The sequence below is a fragment of the Heliangelus exortis genome, chromosome 4 (assembly GCF_036169615.1).
Source record: "Heliangelus exortis chromosome 4, bHelExo1.hap1, whole genome shotgun sequence".
Taxonomy (NCBI): domain Eukaryota; kingdom Metazoa; phylum Chordata; class Aves; order Apodiformes; family Trochilidae; genus Heliangelus; species Heliangelus exortis.
In genome coordinates, this window is record NC_092425.1 from 24146402 (window position 1) to 24170846 (window position 24445).

General features: G+C 37.6%; 1 protein-coding gene across 9 annotated transcripts in view; it reads right to left on the reverse strand.

Annotated features, from left to right (window-relative positions):
- Positions 1–24445, reverse strand: part of SLC7A2 (solute carrier family 7 member 2) — a 47782-nt gene that overhangs the window by 16682 nt on the left and 6655 nt on the right. For 6 of the 9 annotated variants that reach the window (XR_011725785.1, XR_011725784.1, XM_071743439.1 and 3 more), the window contains exons 2-5: positions 4971–5361; positions 3587–3742; positions 1029–1194; positions 328–464 (exon numbers count right to left, since the gene is read on the reverse strand). Coding sequence is in view for 6 of the 9 variants with exons in the window: in XM_071743439.1 (XP_071599540.1) it covers positions 328–464; positions 1029–1194; positions 3587–3742; positions 4971–5346 (835 nt within the window). In the remaining 3 variants the exon portion in view is untranslated. Of the gene's footprint in view, positions 1–327; positions 465–1028; positions 1195–3586; positions 3743–4970; positions 5362–11139; positions 11217–24445 lie in introns of all 9 variants that reach the window. The other 3 variants (XR_011725786.1, XM_071743440.1, XM_071743442.1) reach the window with 1 other exon arrangement.

Consider the following 24445-nt stretch of genomic DNA (forward strand, 5'->3'; position numbering starts at 1 on the left):
CATTTCTTATCAGCCATATCCTTCATCTCACAGAACTGTAAAAGTGAGCAGTTATTAACATGATTTGAGCAGAAAAAATTGTATACTAAGCACTTCCAGACTTAGAAAGCAAAAAATATTTTTTCTAGAACAGGAATAAACTCAGTAAAATCTCCTCCTTCATCTCAGAAAAACAGCCACATTCAGGAATTAACTCAGACTCATTCTACATGAATTGAGGAGAAAGCCAAGGAAGAAGAGCAGACAGATGTTGTTTGTGTGGGTTATATTACAAAGAAAGCATGTTATATACTTAGAAGTACATGGGCATGCATATAAATACTCTACCAGTTGTTGCAATGCAGTCAAATCCTACAAAAGCATAAAAACAGGTTGCAGCACCAGCCAATGTTCCTGTGAAACCATATGGCATAAAGCCACCATGCCCATATATACTTGTCACATTCTCATAGGATGAGCAGTTCCTATAACAAACAAAAATAGAGCAGAAAAAATATATTTTTTATTACTGTTATTGGTAGGACAAACACTGGCATACTCCTCCCTCCCCTACAACTCTAGAAAAACACGTTAAAATGCTTTCACCAAGACAGGATTCTACTTCACAAAACTGCACAAAAAGACACAAAACTGCCTTACAAGCTTTTATGTCAAAGCTTGTAAGGAAGACAAAACAGTAGATGGAAGAATACTAAAATCACATAACTATCATCTTTATCACTTTGGAGTTTGTGGCAAAATATATCAAAACACTAATGGCATAGGCAGCTCCTGCTGTCATCCTCACATACTGAGTTAACACATGGTTTAAGGGCAAGAAGCCAGTAACCTCTCAAACAGCTGTGAGCAACGGTATTGAAATTTGATTATTTTTTACAGGAAGTTGCTAACCAGAAAATAAACTATTTTTAAGGGTTCCCAGCAACAGAGCTATTAGTTGAAATATTACCTGTAATAATACTAAAGCAAGTATTACAGAAAACTGATTGGAATGAGCAAGTATGTGCATTTTTTAAAAAAATAATTACTCTGTTAATGCAGTAAGGTTTATGAGATATTCTTCACTTATTTTCCAGTTGTCAGCATCTCCTTTCACAAAGCCAGAAATCATAACGAAGAATAGGACCAAGATGTTAATAGCAGTGAAAATTTTATTCACCCATGCAGATTCTTTTACTCCAAAAGATAAAAGACCTATAAAATAAAAATGTTTTATAGATGTGAATGACCCCTTAAGCTGATAAAATACCACTTCAAAGAAGATTCACATGCAGGTACTGTGAATAACAGTAAAAAAACAACACTGTATTTTTATACTTTTAAATAGCAGTAGCACAAATTTACTAGAATCTTTGAAAGCATGGCAATAGAACAGTGTATTGGAAACCACCAAACAGAAATCTTATTTAATTACGTTCCTTAAGTATTTAAAAGCATTTTGAGCAACAGTTACTTAGTGCTTTTCTGAGGTTACAACTAATATTTCTATTTTATGCAATAGAACAAAAATAGGTAAAGAATACTATGCTTAGTAAAAACAGATTGGTATAATCAGAACAGTTACTGATTAGATGAATAAAAATAAGCAAAATTATTAGATTAACAGAGTAATCTGTTCACTCCAATTTTTCAGGTAGTATCTATCACAGAGTAAGAGTCCTATTTCCTAGCTCATTAAGAAAACTTTTAAAAGAGATGCACACCTCCTATTCATAAACACTGATCCACTGACATTCTAGAAAACAGTCTGATCCAGAAGACACATTGCAGAGTAGTGCATTTAAACAATCTGAAAGTTATTCCATCAGGATCCTACTGTGTCATTAGATTTGTAACAACTGTAAGTGTACTAACAGTTTAATGACAGAGCAGGCAGTGAGCAGATTAGGAAAAACGAAACATAATGGGAAAGTCTCCACAGGTTCTTTGCACTCTGTTTCCACTGTCAGATACATGCTTTCCCTCATTATTTAGAGATTAAGTCTGAAAATTTTAAGCCTCTCAAGATAAATTGTAAAAGATTTCCAACTCTGCTAATGAGACACTTGATGTCTTATCACAATACAGAAGTTACCATATGAGGTATAATTATACCAGAATAATTTTCATTGGAAATAGGTGTATACTTTCTTTAGCTTAGTTTTTCCCAAGAAAGCAGTCTTAGTCAGCCTAATGCAGTATAAAACATAGCATTTAAAGTCCTTTCTGCAGGAAAAAAATACCCAAACCTGATTTCAGTGTGATTTCTGTTGTACTTAGCACATAACATTTACTGTAAAACTGCTGCTCCTGTGATTCAGCTTTGTGCAGCTCAGAATCCAATTACTGTATCATGCTCAGCCTACTCAGCCCTGAGCCATACCCAGTGTCCCTCCTTTTGGCAGCAGTGAAATCCACCCAGCTCAATCACTGGTGGTTTGGCTGCAAACCCCAGAGACCTGGAGAGGCAATTTGCAGCATAAGTGCAAAAGAAGTGAAGAAGGAAGTAAACTCCATGATCCTCGTAAGTGTGGGAATTCATCTTTTTATCTACAGAGACCTAAAAAAAGCTTCAAATGCACTGGTCACTTATTTTAGCATTAGGAGACAAATTGAAATAACTCCCTGAGTCCAAAAAACCACTTAAGCAAGCCAACAGAAGGTTATACTCATATAAATTAATTTCAGTTTCCAGAGAAGAAAAGCTCCTGACATCATTTGATCTAAAGAGAAACAAAACACAATAAATATTTGAGATATGGGTTAAGACCTCTACTGAATACTGAAATGTTTCTAGTATTGGCTGAAAACAAGCTATACACTTCAGAATACACTTACTGCTTCCTTCACTCCTGGTGGCATTAAAAATCTTTCCCTACATTTCTGCAACTGTTAAATGCTAGCTTCCAAATAAGTGGCAGTATTTCTGAGCTTTCTGATCCCTCAAAAAAGCATGTAGTTGGTGTCAGTTTTGTGATTTAAAAACATGATACATGAGTGAAGACAAGAAAAACAAAAAGAAAAAGAAAAAAACAAAACCAAGAAACCAAAAACCCAGAACAGTGTGGAGTATACCTGAAGGGTTTACTCAGGTTTCAAACCTGTCTGTCAGGCCATGGCAGTACCTTGGAGTGCCCTTTGGCTCAAACAAGTTCTAGGCTGAGCAACTCTTGAAGTTGGGAAAGTTATTTTATACTCAATAAGTTAACAATTTAGAGGGGAAAATACCCTTACAAATACCCACTGCATGCATAATATGTGATTCAAGGAGAGCACATCACATCATTAAACTACCAAGTTTAACCTCAAGGTCCCTCTGAAAGTACTTACCAGTAATAAAGCTCTAAACCCCACACAGAACTGTACAATTTTCTGACAAGTGATTATCTCATGTCTCAGTTTTAACAAAAGAAGAGGATACACATCAAAATTTGATTATATGTTCATTCTCTCCCCAGGGTCACTGTATCAATACACAAATGCACATCTGAACTTGTCAAACATTGTTAAAGTATTTCTGGTAAAACAAATTATAATTTAGCATTTTTTTCTGTAAGAAACACTTTGACATCACAACTCCCATAAATGAAGCCATATATTGTCTTACCTGATAGAAGTAATATAAGGAATACAGCAAAGAAGTCAGGATACTCTGCTAGCCCAGAGTAATTAATTTTGAAGTAGGTTCTGAAGAAATGACCAATTTGTTTTCCAAGAAGTTCATCAAAGGTGCCACTCCAGGCTCTTGCTACACTTGATGTACCTGCACAAAATACATGCATGTTTAGGGCTTTGCCTACATAGTGAGATTCATAGTTACCTCTCTTGAAAAAGAAAAGAAATGTAAGCATGGTGCTACTTGCATTTAAAAAAGCAGAACTTGTGTTAGGAGTGATCTTGTTTTGTTGAGAAATTTTAATGTTTTAGATTTTCCTTACATAACTAAATGGCAACACTATTCTACAAAAAGAATATATGAATTTGAACCTCATTTATTTGCGAAATTACTTTTGTATCATTTACATCTGATATAATTCTGGAAGACACTTATTTCTGAAGTTACAGTATAGCATACATTAAACAATATAAAGCAATGTAAAAAAGGGATTTTAAGAAAGAACACAAAGGAAAGTTTACCTGAAAGTAAAGAGAAAAATCACTAGCAAGATGTATATTGTTAGACTTGGTAATTGAGATTAATACTCTCCTCTGGTAATTAGAACAGATGGCCACAGCCAAATACAACCTTATTTTTATAACTCTCCTATCATGAAATCCACTTCAATTCAATACTCAGGCATAGTGACTTTATAGTGATTTGGGCAAAACTCCTGTAGGTAGTAGCTCATCATGACTTTCTTCAAGTGAGACACTATAGTGATGGGGTTCATGTAAATGTTCTTGCTATGTATATTCCAGAAAAAAAAAATTTACTGAAATTACTCTTGCTGACCAAAGCAATGAAATCCTATTTATCCTTATGCACCATCACTGAAATGCCTGACATAATTTTCATAGAATCACTGAATCATTCTAGTTGGAATAGACTTTTGAGACCAAGTCCAACCATTAACCTGACTCTGTCAAGCCCAGTGCTAAACCATGTCCCCAAGTACCATATCTACACATCTTCTGAACACCTCCAGGGATGGTGATTTCTCCACTTCCCTGAGCAGCCTGTTCAGTGTCTGACAGCCTTTTAAGTGAAGAAGTACCTTCTACTGTCCAATCTAAAACTCCCCTTTCACACAGGGGAGTGAAGTTCATTCTGCTGAAGACACACCATTTACAAAAGTGTCTTGCAAAAAACATGTTTGCAATGGTAATGGACAGGAGGACATAACCTAATCACATTACTTTGGTTACTTCATCTCAGCGGGAGTAAAAAGCAATAGTAGGTAAGTATAGAGACAGAAAAGAAAGACACAAATCTGTATCTTTCATCTGCTGGCTCAGAAACCCTCGAGACCTGCGTTTGTTCTCAAGCTTACCTATGACATAGGATAAAATGAGATTCCAACCAGTGATAAAAGCCCAGAGTTCGCCGACGGTTACGTACGTATACAAATATGCAGAACCAGTCTTGGGAACACGAGCACCGAACTCAGCGTAGCAGAGACCTGCCATCACAGAGGCCAGGGCAGCAATCAGGAAAGAAACGACGATGCTGGGTCCAGAATCAGATTTGGCTACTTCTCCACCAAGGACATAAACACCAGCACCCAGGGTACTTCCTACTCCCAGGGCTATAAGGTCCAGTGTTGATAAGCACCGGCACAGCTTGGAGTCCTCAGGACTTTCACCGCCGACGTTCTTCTTCCTCACCAGGCACCGAATGAAGGACAAAACTGGTCCACAGGGCAACATGATGGATGCAGAGCTCTGAAATTAAACACATCATAACAGTACATAAAAGGTACCATACACATTGGTGAAAACCAACGAGAAAATGTATTTGTATTAAGAACTCAAATCACACCTAGTAACACATTTACACTCTTCTGTGGCATTAAACAAGCTGGCATGTTCTTTTTCCCCTGGAAACAAATGAGGGATTCAGTATTCCAAATTTTATATTTAGTACTTATTTCCCCAGGGAGAGATACCCATTATCATTCGGCTGACTATGCTGCTGTAAAAAAAATGAGAAATTGTTTCTATTTATGTGCTAATGGTCACTTTTAACCATTTTTAAAACAGAACTTGAACAGTTGTTTACTATCTCATTTATCATAAGGACATTTAGGATAAGGATGAACACCAACATAAAGGATATTTAAGATCTAAAACTACAGCACTAAGGCTATGAATAGTAAAAGCTTTAAAATACAGCATTCTGACAGAACCAGTCAAGTCTCCTTTTGCCTTTAAATACATGGCATTTTCAGTTAGAATTTGCTTCAGTGAAAACTGCTAGAAAGCAGATAAAAATAGTGTTCCTCCTCCCTCCCACACAGAGGAAGGTTCCCAGAACTAATGTTCATTATAAGAAATCTTGTACAACTCTGACAGTAACCTAACAAAAATGGTGGGATAACTCCTTATCCCACATCAGTTGCAGTTGCAGAATGAGATGTGATCAGCTCTAGGACACAAGCTGTGTTTTTGTGACCAGCTAGGTCCAGGAGGCCAGCAGGTGGGCAGTGTGTCACAGGCCTGTGACACAGGTGCCTGCTAGGAACAGCAGTGAACCTGCTTCCCAGATCAAAAAAAAAAAGCTGGGGGCCCAAAGCATTTTCTCAGGAGTCATCCCATAGAAAACAGTATCTCAAAGAGGCAGCATAAATGTACAAGTTCTGTCTTTATGTGTTGTTTGAATTGTCTTGTTGATGACTGAGAGTTTGGTAAATTTAAGCTATGTTTGTCTTTGCAAGTCATACCATAAATGTCTATACTTTATACAGATATACTATCCCATATGCTGCTCATGGTTTGTTAAGTGGAACTCTCCTTTGAACTGAGAATCTTTCTCATTTAGATGAAGATATTCTGCTGGTAGATTCCTCCTCAGTCAGTATCAGTTTCCTAGATCAGTGAAGGGCATTTCTACTCACAACAGTTCACTAATAGCAATTTATTTGCATCAAGATGGAGCTCTCTTAACAGTGTTTGATCCTACCACAGAGTCAGAAGCAGGAGAACTGCTTTCAGATTTGGCCAAGACATCCCAAGACTCTGGTACTGATCCCTTCATACTTGATAGGAAGATGCAACAGGAAGAACTGATGAGATTATGGTCCCTTCATACAAGACCAAGAGACGTAGGTAAGAGATGACAAAGTATCTTCAGAAATCCCTGACAAGTATCACCTTTTACTGAGGTGGCCTTTGTAAGACAGATCCTTTAAAGCATCACCCACTGCAAAAGAGCAACCTGGATTCCTCCTCAGTGCTGAGTCAGAAGCACTGATTTTCATAACACTGTGGCCGAGCACCTCTTTCATTCAAATACTGACCTACAGAAGCAGGGAAGCTAACAGCTGAGTGTGCCTTTTGGTGGCAGCATTGTCCCAGCCACATTTGCACTGCCTTCATCCACACATTCTTTAAGAAGAGTCTTAACATCAGCACTGACATGATTGCCCAAATCTCATGGTTGTCTTTCCTGTTAATCCTTAGGGCAGAGAGGAACACGAAGAAGGGCAAGTGAAAAGGGAAAAAAATTATCTGTACTATTTTTTGACCAGCAGATCCCAGTATTTTCCCAATTGCTCTGATTTGCTTCTTCCTTTCCCTGCTGCAGCCTAAGGCTGCCTCATCCTAGCAGACTGTAATAGCCTCTGCTGCCAGGAGCTCCACCAGCACTGACCCAGGGCCCTGCTGAACCTCCCACATGGCTTAGTGAGCACTGCCTCTTCTCCCAGCCTTCCTGGGAAGGCACACTTTACAGCTTGGAACATGGGTTTTATGGTAATACATTGGGTAATCAATCAAGAAGGAACTGAGCTCTCTTATTACTCTGCTGCTGACAGAGCTCACAGTGCTCGAGGCATGGCTGAGGCACCTGTCCTACGTTTTTTACAGCAGACTTGGATACCTGCCTGCCTTTGAACAACAGCATTAGGCAGGGTGGGCTGAGTTGTTTATGCCATTAAAACAGAGTAAAAACTGAATCCTGACCTTATACAGAGCGTAAGCATAGGAAAATAAGGATTTAAAAAAAAAAAAAAAAAAAAAAAGGAAAATGCCTTTGCACTCACCAATAGTGTGCAGTTACTTCTAACCAAGGTGAGAAGCAGCCCCAGCCTGTTGCTTCTCCCATGCATTCAAACCTGTGCTTGGCTCCACTCTGGTGAAGTTTACTTTACAGGGACATTTGCCACAAGCAAACACTTGCAAAGTCCATTTGTCACTGACCTTGGCACATTTCTTTTGCTCTATACAACTGAGGTGGCAGCTCTCTGGCTTCATATCTGCTGGGTCACTACATTTCTGAAGTCTCTTTTGGATTAGGTTTTTCTTTAGCTACAGATTACTCTATAGCACAGAATATGCCTCCCACAGTCCTCCAAAAAAAGGAGGCCCCAGTTCAATTGCCTTAGGCTCGAGAACCAATGTGCAGCACATATTCAAGCTTCCACCTTCCTTGAACACTTTCCTAGAAAGAACTGCAATGCCAACCACATTGCTGTTTATAGTTTTACCACTTAAACCACATGTAACAAAGAGGCAGTCAGGACAGGAGGACTTAATCTAGACAGGGAAAGAACTGGGGGGAAACAAGGCGGATATTGAAGCAAAAAAAGTAACTTACATCATGTATCACCACACTCTTGGATTGCAATAACATTTTAATCTAATTATGGGTAATAAGTGAGTTAAGTTAGTAGACATCAAACCCAAGCTACACATGGGAAAACCCAAAGCTTTGCTGCAGTAGCCATTCAACTATTCCTACCAATTTTTCCACTAAAAGCCCTAATATAAAAGATAAAAATCTTACATGGGAACCATGCTGTTATGAAGCAATACAAAACATCAGAAAGTTTTAATACTGTTACTGAGATGTATCTTTAAAAATTCCTGAAACAAAAGTAAGTTAAAGATATTTTATCCATAACTATTTTGTTGAGCTATTATATACAATAATATACTATTAATTTTAGGGGCATTAATTTTAGGGGCAGTTTAACATTTAAAAAAGCATACCAATTAGGGAGAAAATGCTTCAATAAGCTTATAACATTTTGAAAATGGGAAAATATAAATGTATAATGATTATATTCAGATTAATTTAGTCACTATTCAGTCTCCTTTGTCTGAATAAAAAAACAACTGTTCAAGCTTATATGCTTTGTTTTCCATCTGCAGAATTTATGAGAAAATTTCTGTTTGCTCCTAAGTACATGTAGTCTTATTCAAAATTGCAGTAATGTATTGATTAGATTTAGCACAATAACACAAGTAAAAGAATTCAGAGATGAAACTAGGTATAGTCTATGATTTTTGTGTGTATGTGCACATGCACAGGCAATACATGACTTTACTGCAAGTGTCCTAGAAGCTGACACTGTGCCCAAGACTTTCACAAAACTTCTCATGTCTTGGAATATTTAAAGAATCTATTTAAATAATATGGGAAGCAGCACCTGTAACAGATGTCTGATATGTATAAAATGGAAAAGGAAAGCTCTAGCATCCAAAAGCAGAAACATCCTCCAGTCAGACTGAGAAGGCAAACCTAAACTGCATCTTCTATCTGTAGCACTCTGATTTGCACTTTGTTAGAGACATAGTAAGGCTGTAATGAAAGCAATGACCTGGAAGCAACAGTATACCATGAAAACTTCTGCTGAATAAATTTTAGAACATAAATAACATGAAAAGAATTGCTGTGGCTAGAAACAACACAGAAGACACTATATTAACAGTCTGGTTAGAGCCCATTCTGTTGAACTGGGTAGATGCACCATATATCTTGCTCTCCATTATGCAGCCTGAAATGTAAAAATGCTGAAGACTGAAATTAAGAAGTCCAAATATTCCTGACACGACCAGTAAATAAACCTCAGCTGCTTAAAAATCAGCTTCTAGACTAAACCGAACCCTAACGGATAATGTACAACTGTATTTTTATTACTTCCAATGGCAGACAACCCCACCCCAAACATGTAGTAGCATTTCCAGTCAACATTATTCACAGCATATTGTTTCCCTTAAAAGACTTGTGTGCCAATATCCCTCTTTGTGTTCAGAGAACACTGAAAAATATGAGCCTTGCAGAGAAATCCCCTATGCTTCTCATCATTACAAAGTTTTTCCTACGAAAACATGGAGAAAAACATATACAGTGTGGCAGCTCCCTGCAACTGGCTCTCAGTTTTTAGTTTTCCCTGCACAGTCTGCCAGTGCTGCAGGAGCACAGAAGGCTCCTCTTCTTTCCCTCATGCAAAGTCCTCCTTCCTGCAGCCACACGCAAGGGATGAAGATCGATCTTTCCTCATAGATCCAAAGAGAAATGCCTCCAAGAAGAGTGTGCTCCACAGGTTTGTTTCCACTTAAAAATCCATTTGTGTTTTAATCAACAACAGTACTTCATAGCTTAGGTTCTGCCTTTAGAGACTTCTTTTCTGAACCTTGGCAATTACATCCCACTTGGATTATCTCAAGTGCCTCATCCAACAGCTCCCTCTCTGGCACACCCCGGGGGCTTTCACAGCACAATCTTTCCACAAAGAAGTTGATCTGACAGTCTCTTCCTGCCACGAAACAGCTGACCACAGTAGAAGGAATGCATCAGAAAATTTTTTTTACTTGATTTTCTTATGGGAGTCGTCCTTAAGGCTTTCTCTTACAGCATCAAAAGAGTATGGACTTATTTCAACAGACTTATGTGGAAATTTATGTTGAAGTGGTATTACATTTAAAAAAATAATAATCCCCATTCATTTGTGAAACTTGCACAGGCTGAAACAAAATACTGCATAAGCCCAAATGACAAACTTATTAAAAGCTGCTCTGCTGCTGACTCCAAATGGTCTCACAGATACAGCAGCCACAAAGTTGTGGACGTAACTAGAGGTCTAACTTTGGAAAAGGATCTCCTGCTTGCCCATATGACTGCCCACCCCTCACAGAAGTTGAACACAAATAAAAATGCTTGCAGGATCAGCACCTCAGTGAACCATTGCAATCCCTTGACACTGCCCTGCACACCACCTGCTGCTTTGCCTTGGAAGTCAGGACTTTGCAGCCAACTGTAACAAACTCATCTTTTGCCGTGCACAAGAGAAAAATTAAAAAAACCCCACACAACATGGTGTATACAGCGAGTGCAGTTCTGGTGGGATTTAAGATGATGTACTGGAATTCATAAAACAGTTCATCAGGTGCCAGCAAGAATCTTTCCTATGTCAAGATAAATAATTAGCACTTCAGTGGTTCTGAGAAGAAAAATCCATGTTACAAATTCCTGCTAGTTATTTTGACACAGGAATGACAAATTTAACCTAATTTTAAACAAATCCCAAGCAGCTACTAGCTATCATTTGCTGAATTCCAAATATTCCCAAGAGTCTGAAAAAAATGTTTGTAGTGCTGACTCACAGTGCTGTCCCCAAATCTAAAACGAGTGTTTTGGAGACCCTTTGGAGGAGGGAATATAACTATTTAAAGCCATGTTGCAATGTTACCTCTTGAAAAAAAAAAATCCACACATACCTTTTTGGCCCAAACCCATGCTTCAAATACAGGACAAAGGTAACCTAGGGAATTTACGACAGAAAAGTTTGTAATATCTACAAAGAAGAGCCAAGAATATCAAGGTGAAAACTTAACACTTGATCTATGACTGAAAATAAATTGCCATGCCATGTCTTGTCAAGACAGAAATGGTCTTGCACCTCCTTGGAGACTTTGGAGACCTGATGGGGCATCAGATGAGGCTCCACCCTGAAGTTCAGAACGGAGCATGAGGAAGGCACCTCAGGCCAGCCAAGCCATGAACACACCTCCTCATCTGAGGTATGTTAGATCTTTAAATAATACCAAGTGAAAGATCTCCCAGAGGACAAAATGTTAAGACTGTGAATTTTTTGAGATGTAACCTATTGAATAACATCTTACCGAGCTTTTTCATAAGGGTGATAGAACATCTCAAACTAAAGCAAACTTTAAAATAATAATAATAATAACAGTAATAATAATAATAAACTCCTAAAGATAGACCATGTTTGAGCAAAATCTGTGGTAAAGTACTACAGACCATGTATATTTTCTTCTAATGGCAACTTAGCTAGGTGATTAAGCACATTTCATAATAATCATCTGAGCTACATAAATGCAGCTATCATTTTAAAACAGTACTTGAATTCAAAAAATAAAAAAACCAAACAAAATCAAAATTTACCAAGCTTTTTATCCAAATAATGGGGCTCTGAGTTATTTATTATTAAGTTATATCATTATTTACAAAGATAGTAATATTTTGTTGCTTGAGTATCTCTTCTATAATTTAAGTTGCCTTTTTCTAGTTATCACTTTTTAATTACCTGAATTAACCAACTGAAAACTTATTTCACTGTCCTATAATATAGGACTATCATACTTCAATTTATTCTTTCCCACCTCAAGTCAGATATTCTCTAGTTTTTAGTTTACTTGGATTTTTCTATTGTTAAGGGAATATTTGTGGGGGGTCTCTGTGGGTTTGTTTTGTTTTTATTTTAAGATCTTTGAGTTGGAAAGGCTAAAATTGTTATTTTTCCCTTTAAGCAGTTATCATCTTTAATGAACATTCAGTTTTCATACAAAGACCAATTTCATCTGGAAAAATTCTATTAACTCCATTTCTACTTCATTCCTGAGGTATGTCATTAACAATCATTTTCCATGCTGGAAAATGCCTGCAAAAATGATATGAAGGTTTCTGTTTTTATCTACTTTTTTTTTTTCTTTTCTTTTTTTAAGCTGTTTTTAATCATAAACAGGGCTTTACCTCTCACCCCATGGTTACTAAGTTTCCATGACAGGCTCTTGTGTAAGACATAAGCAAAAGCCTCTTACAAGATTACACCAGATAAATTCCATCTATTCTGTCCTCTTCAAAACCAGACAAAATAAAAAAACAAAAACCCTGACAAACTACTAGAAAACTACTTATAAATACAAACCTGCCAAATTTTTTTTCTGTGCTAATAGGAAGATATGAGTAATGACTTCAGGATCAAATAAAATCCCAATCCTTTCCCTGCTGAAACCTGTATTGCTTTGCAGAAAATCCAAAAGGGACCTAGCCACTGACTTTGAAATAGAAATCATAAGAGCCCTTGCACATGCCTAACCAAACACCTGAGGTGGCTTCTAGAATATCTATTGTCTACCTACTTCTAGAATGGCTTTGGCTGTGTGCTCCTCCAAGCTTCCACAGGGGAACCACAAAGGGAACAGCCCAATAGCCCAAAAAGTAGCCTAATCTTTGTGGTGTCAGAATAGAAAGCAAGTAGAGAACTAATGATTCACCTCATTTTTCTCCTCCCTTCCCAGCCTTAGCTTGCTGGCTTGATGGCAGAAATGGTACTACTGCTACACTGAAGTTGCCCAGTCCTGTCCCTAGGTTACAGCACCTCTTGGTCTACTTGACCAGTGTACCACATACTAGTAGGCTCAGGGGGTCTTTTTGTTAAAAAAAAAAAGCATTTAATTTTGTGTATAAATTTATTGAATATTATTTAAAATTACTCAATTTTAGACTAAAAAGCAGACTTTTCACCTGTTTTCTCTGAGGACTAAGGAAGGAAGACCAGAGAGTGGAAGAGAGAGAAAGAATTAATGTATCTAACTTAAGACTAAAAGAAAACATAGATGATATTGGAAATTGCTTTACTTTCAAAAGTCTGGTGGAGCAAGAGAAGAGAAGGAATTCCTACAACACATCTTGCTTGTTTCTATGAGACTTTTTATGGCACATGGAAAAGATGCCACCTTAAACAGATACTATAAAAAAGAACCAGGTCACTTAACCCAGGTGTCACAACTTCCTCAGAATGGAACATCTAAAATGAAGCATCTATTAATTATCTGCCAATCCTAATGGGTTTTAAAAGCAAGATTTGCTTTCTCTCGCTTATAGAAATCCAAGCATTAAATTAATATATTTTTTATATTCCATATTTAATTTATCTTAAGGTAGGCAGTAATAACTAATTTGCAAGATTCTTACATAAAGGTTCTGACAAATTTTCTTTGTAATCAAATAACTGCTCTGAAAAAATGGCAAAGTTTTTAAAGTGAGATCAATCCATGGATCTTCATTGGACTTAAAATCAAAGAAGTATTTTGCTTCCATTCTGTGTGAAAATGGCACTGTGACATGCCCAACACCACTGGCAGACATCACTCACACCAGCGAGAACCAGTGTGAGAAGTGCACTGCTGTGATTTATTTTATGCTTATAAATCAGAACAATATAAACCAACATAAAGAGACATAGTTAGTTCACACGATATAAATAAGCTCCATCTGCAACTCTCAATCCCAGAAGCACTAAACAGTATTCTATGTCCTGAAGTTAATGGTGCTAAAACCATCCCTCACTCTTTGGGGTACTTTCTGCACCCTGCCAAATCAAACACTATTTCTTTCAAATATGAAATCCCCACAATAATGTCACTGCAAAGTCACTATAGCAACCCTGTTACAGAGCATTACCCTTTGACATTAAATGTAGATACTCCATCCAGACATTCTGAATATATGCTGTCCATGTCAAGATCATGTAAATCCTAACATCTAGCATTATTTATAACCCCAGCAACTAATGCCAGAGAGTTCCCTTTTCATTCTTGGCTTTAAATAGCACCACTACATTTAATGCACCAGGAACAGAGTTGAAGAACATTATAACCTTCAACTGAGTGATTTTCTGTGGTTTTTAAGTTCCTTGGTATTTTTAATGCAAGTTAATAAAGATGCTGACTGTGCATAACATCTCACAGGTAAAACACCACCAAGACTTCAAAAGAAAACCCAGCACTGACCTTGCTAGTCACACATGGGGATCTCAATCACAGAGTGCCTGAGCAACAGCTATGGGAAGTGACCCTGTGTTAGCCTAACCCTGTGCTGCGGCTTTCCAGAGAGCTTATCCTTGCACCCTGAAGTGCTCCACTTTGTAACATAACAGAGCACTGCAGGCAGCAAGGCTCAGTTCACCATCTTCTGAAGATACACAGAAAACTCTTTTTGAACTTCCTTTAAGAAAGAAGTATTCTTTTGTACCTTTGTCAAATCACAGTGTAGCTTAACAGTTGCATAACCCTGATGAAGGCTGCTGCTTTCCAGATCTATGCAGATCTTCATGCATAAAGCTTGAACCATTGGAATGTCTGCCCGAAGAAACAAGATCTTCTCTTGGTATAAATCCAGAACAAGTTTAGCAATAGCAGTAGAGTCATTTCAGTAGAGCATAAAACAACATGTAAGACAGCACAAGCATAGGTTCATAAAGTGATGAATATTCTGAAAATAGTAAATGACACACGGAATAGCAGAAACATCCCAGACAGTGCCCAACTTGTGTGTGTGCACATGGGTACCTTTAATCCCAGCCAGACAGCATGATGGTTCTTTACTTGCAACTTTATCTTCAATATAAATTGTCTGGAGGGTATTGGAAAAGCTCACGGCTTAGCAGTTCCACAGTTTTTCCAGGAGACCGTTGTGCTTATAAAAATCAAAGTAATTTGAGCATTAAATTGCATTTATTGTACCTGTGAAGCTATTTCACTGGCTACAAATGGCCCAGAGGAACACACCACATAAATGTTGCTTGCAGTAAAATACTTGCAGTACAAACAGATGTGCTAGTTATAATAAATTACTTGCAAATGTGTTTGCAGAATAATTTGGATCACATAGCAAGAGGAAAGTGGTTGGGACAGCCCACCCTTCCCCCACTGTGAAGATCAAGTGAAATCCAGTTTTCTGATTTCATTCTGTTATGGCAATAAAAAGCCCCATAAACTTATAATTTCTTATTTATCTTCAGTTGACACAAAACATCTCAATAAACATTTTATACCACCTCCTCCCCTCCATCACTTTCTTCCCTTACCACATCCAATGATCCTGAATAGCATGACCAACTTCTGACCAAAAATGTCAAGAGGTAATGAAACTAACAGGGAATTCCATCAGGCACCCTCTCCAGCCACACTGAATAAGTTGTGAGAAAAACCCCACAAAACACCAGGTCCTAATACAGCCAATTCTATTTGCTTAAAAAAATCACCCCAAATGCACAAGCCAGACCCCCAAAAGTCCAGACACAGCAAATAACTAGATGAGTTATCAATAGAGATAACCTTCCACATATTGTGTGTCTCTGTGTGTGTGTGCACGGATGCAACCTACGGTATTTCTCGGATCCTTTCTCAGTGCCTATTTTGCAAAAGGATGCCTTACTCCTGGGTGGCCCACTCTTCATTTTTATTATGGCTGGATCTCAATTTTGGGATAAAACTCTACTTCCTAGCTTTCTCATGAGAAAAGCTCCGGACATCTAATACCTTCATGTTTAAGAGAATAACTAGAATACCCACAACACATTTTGCATAAAGTATTGAGTGACAAAATGCCACAGAAATTACTTTTAATTCTGAAATGCCACCACTTCCCTTATTAGTACTAGATGGAATATTTCACCAGCTAATTTTTATTAAATCTGATTGATATGTTAGTACCATCTGTAAATTATGTACGTTTGCACAATGCAAGAAATTTTTTGGCACAAAAAGTAATTACACATTCTGCATAGAAATGCTCTGAAAGCATGAAGCTTTAATTGTTCTACACTAGCAATAGATACTCATGTAATTAATTTTGATATATACAATTCAGATAAACAGAGATAAACAGTGTAGAATTCTATATGCCTAGTAAAAAAAATTCTTAGCAAACTGGAGCGATAGACAATCAAATGATTGTCAGCAAGCATACATTGGCTCGATCCTTTTTCACCTATGCACTGCTTTACTGAACTTCAGAAAATGCCACTTTGGCATTTGTCAAACTACTGCTCCTTTATCTCTGTCCCTAGAAATGCAGCCAGCAATGAACGAGCATTTCTTGTGCAGAATTCCAGTGTCTAGCAGCCGAAGTGGCTAAAGCACAACCAAATATTTTCTGTGCAGAAATTCCCACAACTTTCAGTTACTTTCTTTTTTTCCCTTTAGTCCTGGTTTTTTTTTCCACATTTCACATCCATACTAAGTTCAAATTTTCATTCTCTTCTGCCTTTTTAAATTACTGTATGCAAAGGACTATTTCATGTTAAAATCTTTTATGGACCCATTGGAGTGGCCTGGACAACTTTTAATCCAAATGTTCTTCCCTTTAAGTACAGCCTCGCATGAAAATACAGCTAGAAGCACTGAAATATCATGCATATCTATCTAAATATTCAGCTTGGTTTTTAGTAGTGTGCAAACAATATCACATGCCAATAGTAACTTTCAGATACATTCTCAGTTGGTGTCAAAGTCCATCTTGTATTACGAAAAAAGAACTGGATGCATTGCTAATAACATGAAACCCAGACAAAACGTCACTGTAATTTTGCAATGGGATTTTTGACAGGTACCAAGAGATACTTGGGAATGCATCACTAACTGCCCTGATGATTTTGTGATAACTCCAGATTAGTCTTAAAATGCCTTCAGAGGGCTCAGCATTTGACTGCAATGTTCTATATGAAGCTGGTGATAGTTATTAAGCCAAAACATGAGAAAAGGCGAAAAATGCAGTGGAACTACTAATCCCAGAGTTCAAACAGATCAAAGACAGCTATTCCTTCAGAATAAAGGCATTATTTATTTAAGTATAACTTTGCCCTCTGCTGTGATAGCTGTGTGTCTGTGTGACACAGAAATTTTGTCATGACCTAGACATAAATCATCAAACAGGCAGAAATTGCCTCTGAGAAAGCAAAAACAGCCACTCAATTATTTTTTGCCTGTCACCATAAAATACTAGACACTGGGATCAGTGCTGTCATGACAATGCTGTGACTCCTTCAGAGTTAAAGTAATTTCATATTGCCTTTCAGTTCCACCTGTTCCTAAAGCTCTATAATGCACACTTGGGAAAAAAGAAACCCCTTAGAAAGCTATTTGATGTTATTGAAGTCATGTTCTGCTAAAAGGTTCTCTTCAAAGAAAATGTATAAACAGAGTATGAAAGTACCATTCAACTGAGTAAATTGTTAAAAACACAAGTCTGGCTCTTTCCAAACTCAGCTTAACTCAATTTGTTCTTTTTGGTTTTTTTCTTTTCTTTTCTTTTCTTTTCTTTTTTTCTTCTCCCCTTTCTTCCACAAGAGACAAAAGACCAAACAAAATAACATTCACAGTTTTAACTGCCTGGAACTAAAACAAAGAACATTTGGAGAAACTTGTGTAAAAGAGAGGAGAGTGAAAATGTGTAGTGTTCAGAGATTTCTTTGTTCAAAGTTTATCAAATCAAGCACAAGATAAATAACACAAGCACAGGTACAAGCTAGATAAAAGGCTATTTGGAAAGCACAAAATCAGATGGCTATGGAGGAGTTAATTTTTGGCATTGATTTGAACACTGAAACAGTACAAAAGATCCTCAAAGATACTGATATTTTGGAGTATGAAATGCACCCCTCTTCCAAATGACTAAACATCTCTCTAAAAATATAACTGGGTGTTGCGTTGTCTCTTACTCTTAGGCTTGGCATTAGATGTCAGCCACAAACTATTCCTCATTATATCTATGCTTAATACAAGTTATCAATAGCCCAAACTACAATGCATCACAATGCCCACTCTGTAAGGGAATATTTTTTTCACTCAAATGAACTGAAAATCTTCCTGTTTAAAATAAATAAAATAAATAATAAATAAATAGATAAAGTTAGGCTCTAGCTGATGAGCAATTTTCATATCTGTCAGCTTTTCAGATTGCGGGCAGCATTTTGTATTATAGCTAAGAGTAAAATGACTTGGTGACCCCATTTATTTGGATAATTCTTGAGGCTGATGTGGTTCAAATTCATGGAACTAATTTGTCTGGATAACAGCTTTACAAAGGTTCAGAAAAGTCTAGACATTTTCACTGTGGGAAAAAAAAGATGCACAATCACTGTTATACAAACTTTAAAAATAATATCCTGCAGTTATCCTTTCATATTGCAAATTGTACTTCTAAAGTCAACAGCAGATAAACTAAAGCAGTTGAAAGTTGCTGTGTTTGTACAACACTGGAAAGTATCATGGGATATGGACACAGCTTTTGCTGCAACTATTTTGCAAGAAATGACACAGCGAAGAAAAAGATTGGTTATCTTCAGTTAGGCTCCATGGAATTTTTAAGATAAGGAAAATATACCTAATAAAAATATGATTAAAAAGTAAGCTACTTTTCAGATAACTGTTTAACTATGTCATTTGCTATAACACTTGACAGAGGCTCAGGCTGAAAAGCTGCAAGACGCATGAGAAGTTTGAGCACATCTTGTAGCAGCCTAGCACGGTCTGACAAGGTGAAGAAAGAAAAAGGAGGCAAGGGAAAAGACAAACATTGTGGTTTAGTTTTATATCACTCTCACTACAGTTACAGTTTTAGCTTAGAATTAGGTTTTCAAACTTAATTCTAAAGTACTTTGTCCCTACTCCATTCTGGCCTGTCAAACCACGTTCCAAAACTGGTTTAACAGGAACCACGTTCAAACACTGCTGACAAACTGGTTTAGTTCCAGAACAGGAGGGGAAATAAGAATCAGAATTTGTTTTTTTAAAACAAACAAACAAACAAACAAATAAGCAAACCCCCCAAAACCCAAAAAACTAACAAAACCCCTTAATTCTTTATCCTTGATTCAGAAATTCAAACAGTTCTGTTTAATCAAAAAGACTGGAATCCCTTCAAAATTAAGGGTTTGGTTCTAAAAGCACCTGAATTTACTACAGATTGTAGCCACATGGCAATAATTTCCATATGTGTGCTTTGAGTCTTAGTTAATGAAACAAATAACTTTTCAGCTGTGTTAAGATAACACAGAACTCAGAATCCAGGCCTGTCAAAGAGCTGAATCTAAAAATATTCAATACTGTGAGAGAAGTAGAGGTAAAGCAACCAAATACAAGTATGTGTGGTTGTGGTTTCATCTATCTTCCTACTGCTGTGCAATCAATTTTCCTGACTGTCAAAACAGTAAGAGGCTCCAGCTGCAGCCACTGCTAATACCTTCAAACAAGAATGAAAATAGTAAAGTTTATCTTCCAAACAGTTCAGGCCAGAAATTGGGTTTTTTCACCTCCCAATTACAGCTTGTCTGACTGCTTCCTGCAGGATTACTTTTTCAACAATCAACTGTTTGCCCAAGTAGAATCCAGTAGGATTGTTTCCTGCCTAAATTCCTACGTATAGATTTCTTTCTCTGGTGCCTCTTAGGTTATGCAGACCCAGTATTTCCCACTACACACCAAATACAACCTTTTCAAAGATTGTCTTTATATTTCCCTCTTTCTGGCAAAGCTCCACTAGCTGAAGATCCAGTCCTTCAGGGATTAGAAATTTCTCTGAGCACTGAATTTCATCAGAGCACATGTGCACACCAAGAAAAGTCCAGCAAAAAGAGGTTTTATGTGACTGAGATGCCATACTTAGCTCAGTTTTCATAGACTACTGCCAAGGTAGAGATAGTTAATGAAATGTGCTAGATGGTGCTAGAATCCTATTTCTCTTTCTAGCTGTTACCATCAACACAAAGTGAATGCATCAGTCTCGGAACTTGAACAGCGGGATGTGCTTCGTTCAGAACTTGCTGCAGAACATCTCCAGAATGATTTTTGAAATGCAACCTGAAAGAATGACACAGTCATACAAGTGAAACCCCATCCAGAGCACAGCACGGGCTAGGATCTGGCTGCAAGATGTAAAGGCAGAGATGAGCCACCCTTGGAATGTTTACACTGGCATTTTTGTTCAGATTGGATGCATACAGAATCATAGAACACCAGGTTTGAATGGATGATCTGGTCTGACCTTTTCAGGGAGGAACACAGCTTAAATGAAATGGCCCAGCACCTTATCAAGCTGAGTCTTAAACTGTTCAGTATTGGGGAATCTGTGACTTCCTAGGGAGATAATTCCAATGTCCATCTGTTCTCATAGTGAGAAACTTCCTTCTGGTGTCTAATGGAGATCCCACCAAAAGTAGTACCCATTACCCTTTATCTTTTCCATTTGAATCCTTGCAAAAATGGAGCCTCCATCTTTTTGGTACCCACCTGTTAAGTACTGGAACATGGTAAAATAAGGTGTCCCCTGAGCCTTCTTTTCTTCAGGCTGAACAAGCCCAGTTCTCTCAGCCTTTCCTTGTACAGAAGTCTGTCCAGTCCTTTCATCATCCTTGTGGCCAATTCTCTGGACCCTCTCCAGCCTGTCCACGTTTTTTTTGTATAGAAGGGACCAGAACTGAATACAGTATTCCAGGTGTGGACTGAAAAGGGCAGAGTATAGTGGGATGAAGACTTCTTCATATTTAATGGTGATGTCCTTGTTAATGCAACCCAGCATCTTGCTGGGCTAAGATTCACTACAGAAATACAAGAAAAACCTTGCTCCATATCAGCCAGGTGATCTTTCATTTGTAAAATTCTCCAGCATTATACTGCTAATTTCCCATAGTCTATAACACAATGCAGTGCTGCCACATTATCTTAACTAGTCAGAGAGATCACAGGAATTACTGAAGGTTCAGGCATACTTTTTTGATAGAGGTCTTCCATGATACACACAAAAACTGAAAAGAAACTCTCTAAATGGCCAAATCAATACCAAAGGCCAGCAAAACAAACCCCCCAGGAAAGAAACATCATTTCTGTCATGTTCATTCCCCACTGCTTAGGACAGTCAGCTGCTCCTCACTATGGCATCACGTGGCATCATATTCTGAAAGATCAATTTGAACTCATGGCATATACTTCTTTACATTTTGCAACCTTGGGTGGTGGATGGCATTTTAGCATTAGAGCTTCACTCTTCTTGTTTCTTTCTGTGTTTTCCTAAAGGGTGATCTAATATAAAGCTTTGCCTCTTTGGGCAAGAAAATCACAGGACTTTTATGTAATGGCTTTTACCTCAGTGCTAAATAATTTATCTTTCAGTTCTGGACAGTAATTTACACAGTTTACCATCAATATTGAACTAAGCCAAATATATCTCAGCAGAATTCTATCAGTCACAAAACAATGTTAATGTCAAGAACTGCAGTATTTCTGATGGGGCAATCCAACCTTTCCCCTCCTGGACAGAGTAGAAATCTGTGGTAAAATATTCAGCCCTGGATGACCCTGTTCTTCATCCAGGAGACCATTTCTAAAGGCTATCTAATTCAGAGATTTATTTCCCATGCAGAATTTTGTAGATTTTTTTGTTGTTGTTGTTCCTGAAATCCTGCCTGCTAAATTTCTGAAGAGAAATGTAAACATTCACCACTTTCAGGCCAGCAGCCATGATAGTTATTTGTGAAACTGATACTTCACAGAAGCAGTGCTGTGAATAAATCTGTGAATTGCTATATACCACTATTTCAGGTCTTCCTCCAATCTTCAGGTGAATTTTTCAAGGGATTTGTTTGCCGTCAAAGAAGATTCTATGCACAGGAGCCACAAGCTTGTATCCCTAGAAAGCAGATGCTCAACCAACTACTGATTTTCCTTTTGAATCTGATAATCTGTTTGAAAGGATTTACAATCTCAACCAGTGAGGTGGAGAAATTCTGTGTCATGTATCTCAGATGCCATGCTCTGTGTTTCCAGTCCTATTTCCCTGAATATAGCAGAAGGCAAAGTACAAAAAGTGAGCTTCTTTGCTTACACTTCCAGGCTTCTTTCCAGACACCACTTCCAACCCCATGCTGTCCCTCCAGGGAACAGTATGAGCACCATTCACACCATTCCGTATTTCTTCTGCCTTTTTGCCATCTGTAAACAGCCATGTGTGTGGCCATGTGATAGACAAGAACAAGCAACTGATCCTTAATCAGAAGTATCCTAAGGAAAAAAAGAGCTGGTTCCCAATCCAGTTCATTGCACAGTACCACAAACAGCTGTGCACATGGTTACTGAAGCAGGAACAGGAGATAACATCCTGAAGCACAACTCAAGAGCTGCTTATGCTGACACAGCTTCAGAAGGCAAGGCACGAACCATCCCTATGAGCCCATCCAGCCGAGGAAAGCTGCGTGCTGCACAGTGTAGAGGATACATTTTAATTAGTTACAATGAAATGGTGCAAACATTCACATAATCCGAAGGCTGACTTGATTTATTGTGTGTGGATAAAAATGCAACATCAACAGTATTTTACTGCAAATTCTGCTCTTTTTGCATCTGGTTCATTGAACTAAGTGCAACCCATCTGTTACCACACAGGACAGAAAAACAGTCAAATAGAAAAAAAACCAAACCCCCAAAACAAACAAAAGAAACGAAATGAAAAACCCCAACCCTCTTACTTAATACATATCCAAAATTATTTGCTTAGACAACTAATGAAGTGGACTATATAGGCAATTAAACACCTTGGAAGGCCTTACAAGTACTACAAAATTGCAGGACAGTTTATAAAAGTTGTTATCTAGGAAAAATAGAAATACAAAAGGGGATTCTTAAGTCTGATGTTGAAACTAGTTGCCTCAGAATAAGGCACAGGCATGTAATAAATTAACATGGTCTAATAAAGTATTTCTAATAGCTGGACATTGCATGGGAGACTGCAAACTATTCTGGACTGGATACCCAGAAGCACTCTCCCACTAAGGAATAAATGTTGAAACAATTAGAACAGATTTCCTTCACTTAGGGAAAGTATGTTAGAGGACTATTTTTTTCCCCTCCCACTTTTTTCTCTCTCTACCATGCAAAAATCAGATGATGAATACCTTGCTCTTTTAAGATAGTAGTGCTACCAGAACAGCTCTTAGCAAATGATAACTTGTTACCAGGTGATGGTTTTATTGTAGACTTCTAGCACCAGGATAAAATTTATGTCATTGGATAAACAAGGTTTCTCCAAATCACATATGGACATCTTTTTAACTCTTGAAAACTTCTCATTGGTTTATAAATCTAAAGTAGTATCAGTAATAGCTGGTTGATGTAATTTCCACTGAGAGATTATATCATTCCAGAGGTTGGACATTCAGGATAGAGAAGGGGAAACTAAACAGAGGTGCAGAAACCAATAAAAGCAAACCTTATAGGCAAGTTGCATATGAAAATCATATTGCAATTGGCAGCACTACAATAAAACTAAGTTCTAAAATCCAAATGCATGTTTTTGCGGGGTACGTGTATGTTCAGGGAGGGCAGTGGAAGATGACAGATTAGTCTTCATGGTGCTCTTGGCCTAAAACATCCATGAACTCAAGCTCTGATGTGACTGTCACACAGTTCAGAAAAATAAAATTATCATTATTGTTATTGTTGGTGTTTAACAGACAATCAGTATCTCACCCTAACACTGTACAGCTTTTAGTTGAAAAAGATAATAAAATATACTTGCCAAAGAAAGAAGCAGAGAACACATTGATGGTGAAGTCACAACACCTCCCATATGGAAAAAATATTTATGAATAGCTCATTCCTGCAGAAGTATGCATTTTAAAAAAATCAGTGTCCACTGTGGGACTGTTGTAACTTACTTGGTTAATTATCAAGAAAATTTCTTCTAGCAAGTCAGCAAGAGTAAAACTAAACACCACAATATGTGGTGTTCTTCTTAATGTTCTGAGAATATGCAAGCAAGGCAGCACTGAATGTTTTACTTTCATCTCATGTTTAGTTTTGATGCAAGCCAGAGAACAATGCAGATCTGATACGGCTCATAATTCAAGTTTTATGCAGCACAAGAATTCATGCAAAATACGACTGAAAACCTGAAGTTCTCAGGTGATCCAAGTACTATCACATGCCTTAAACAAGGTATTCATAT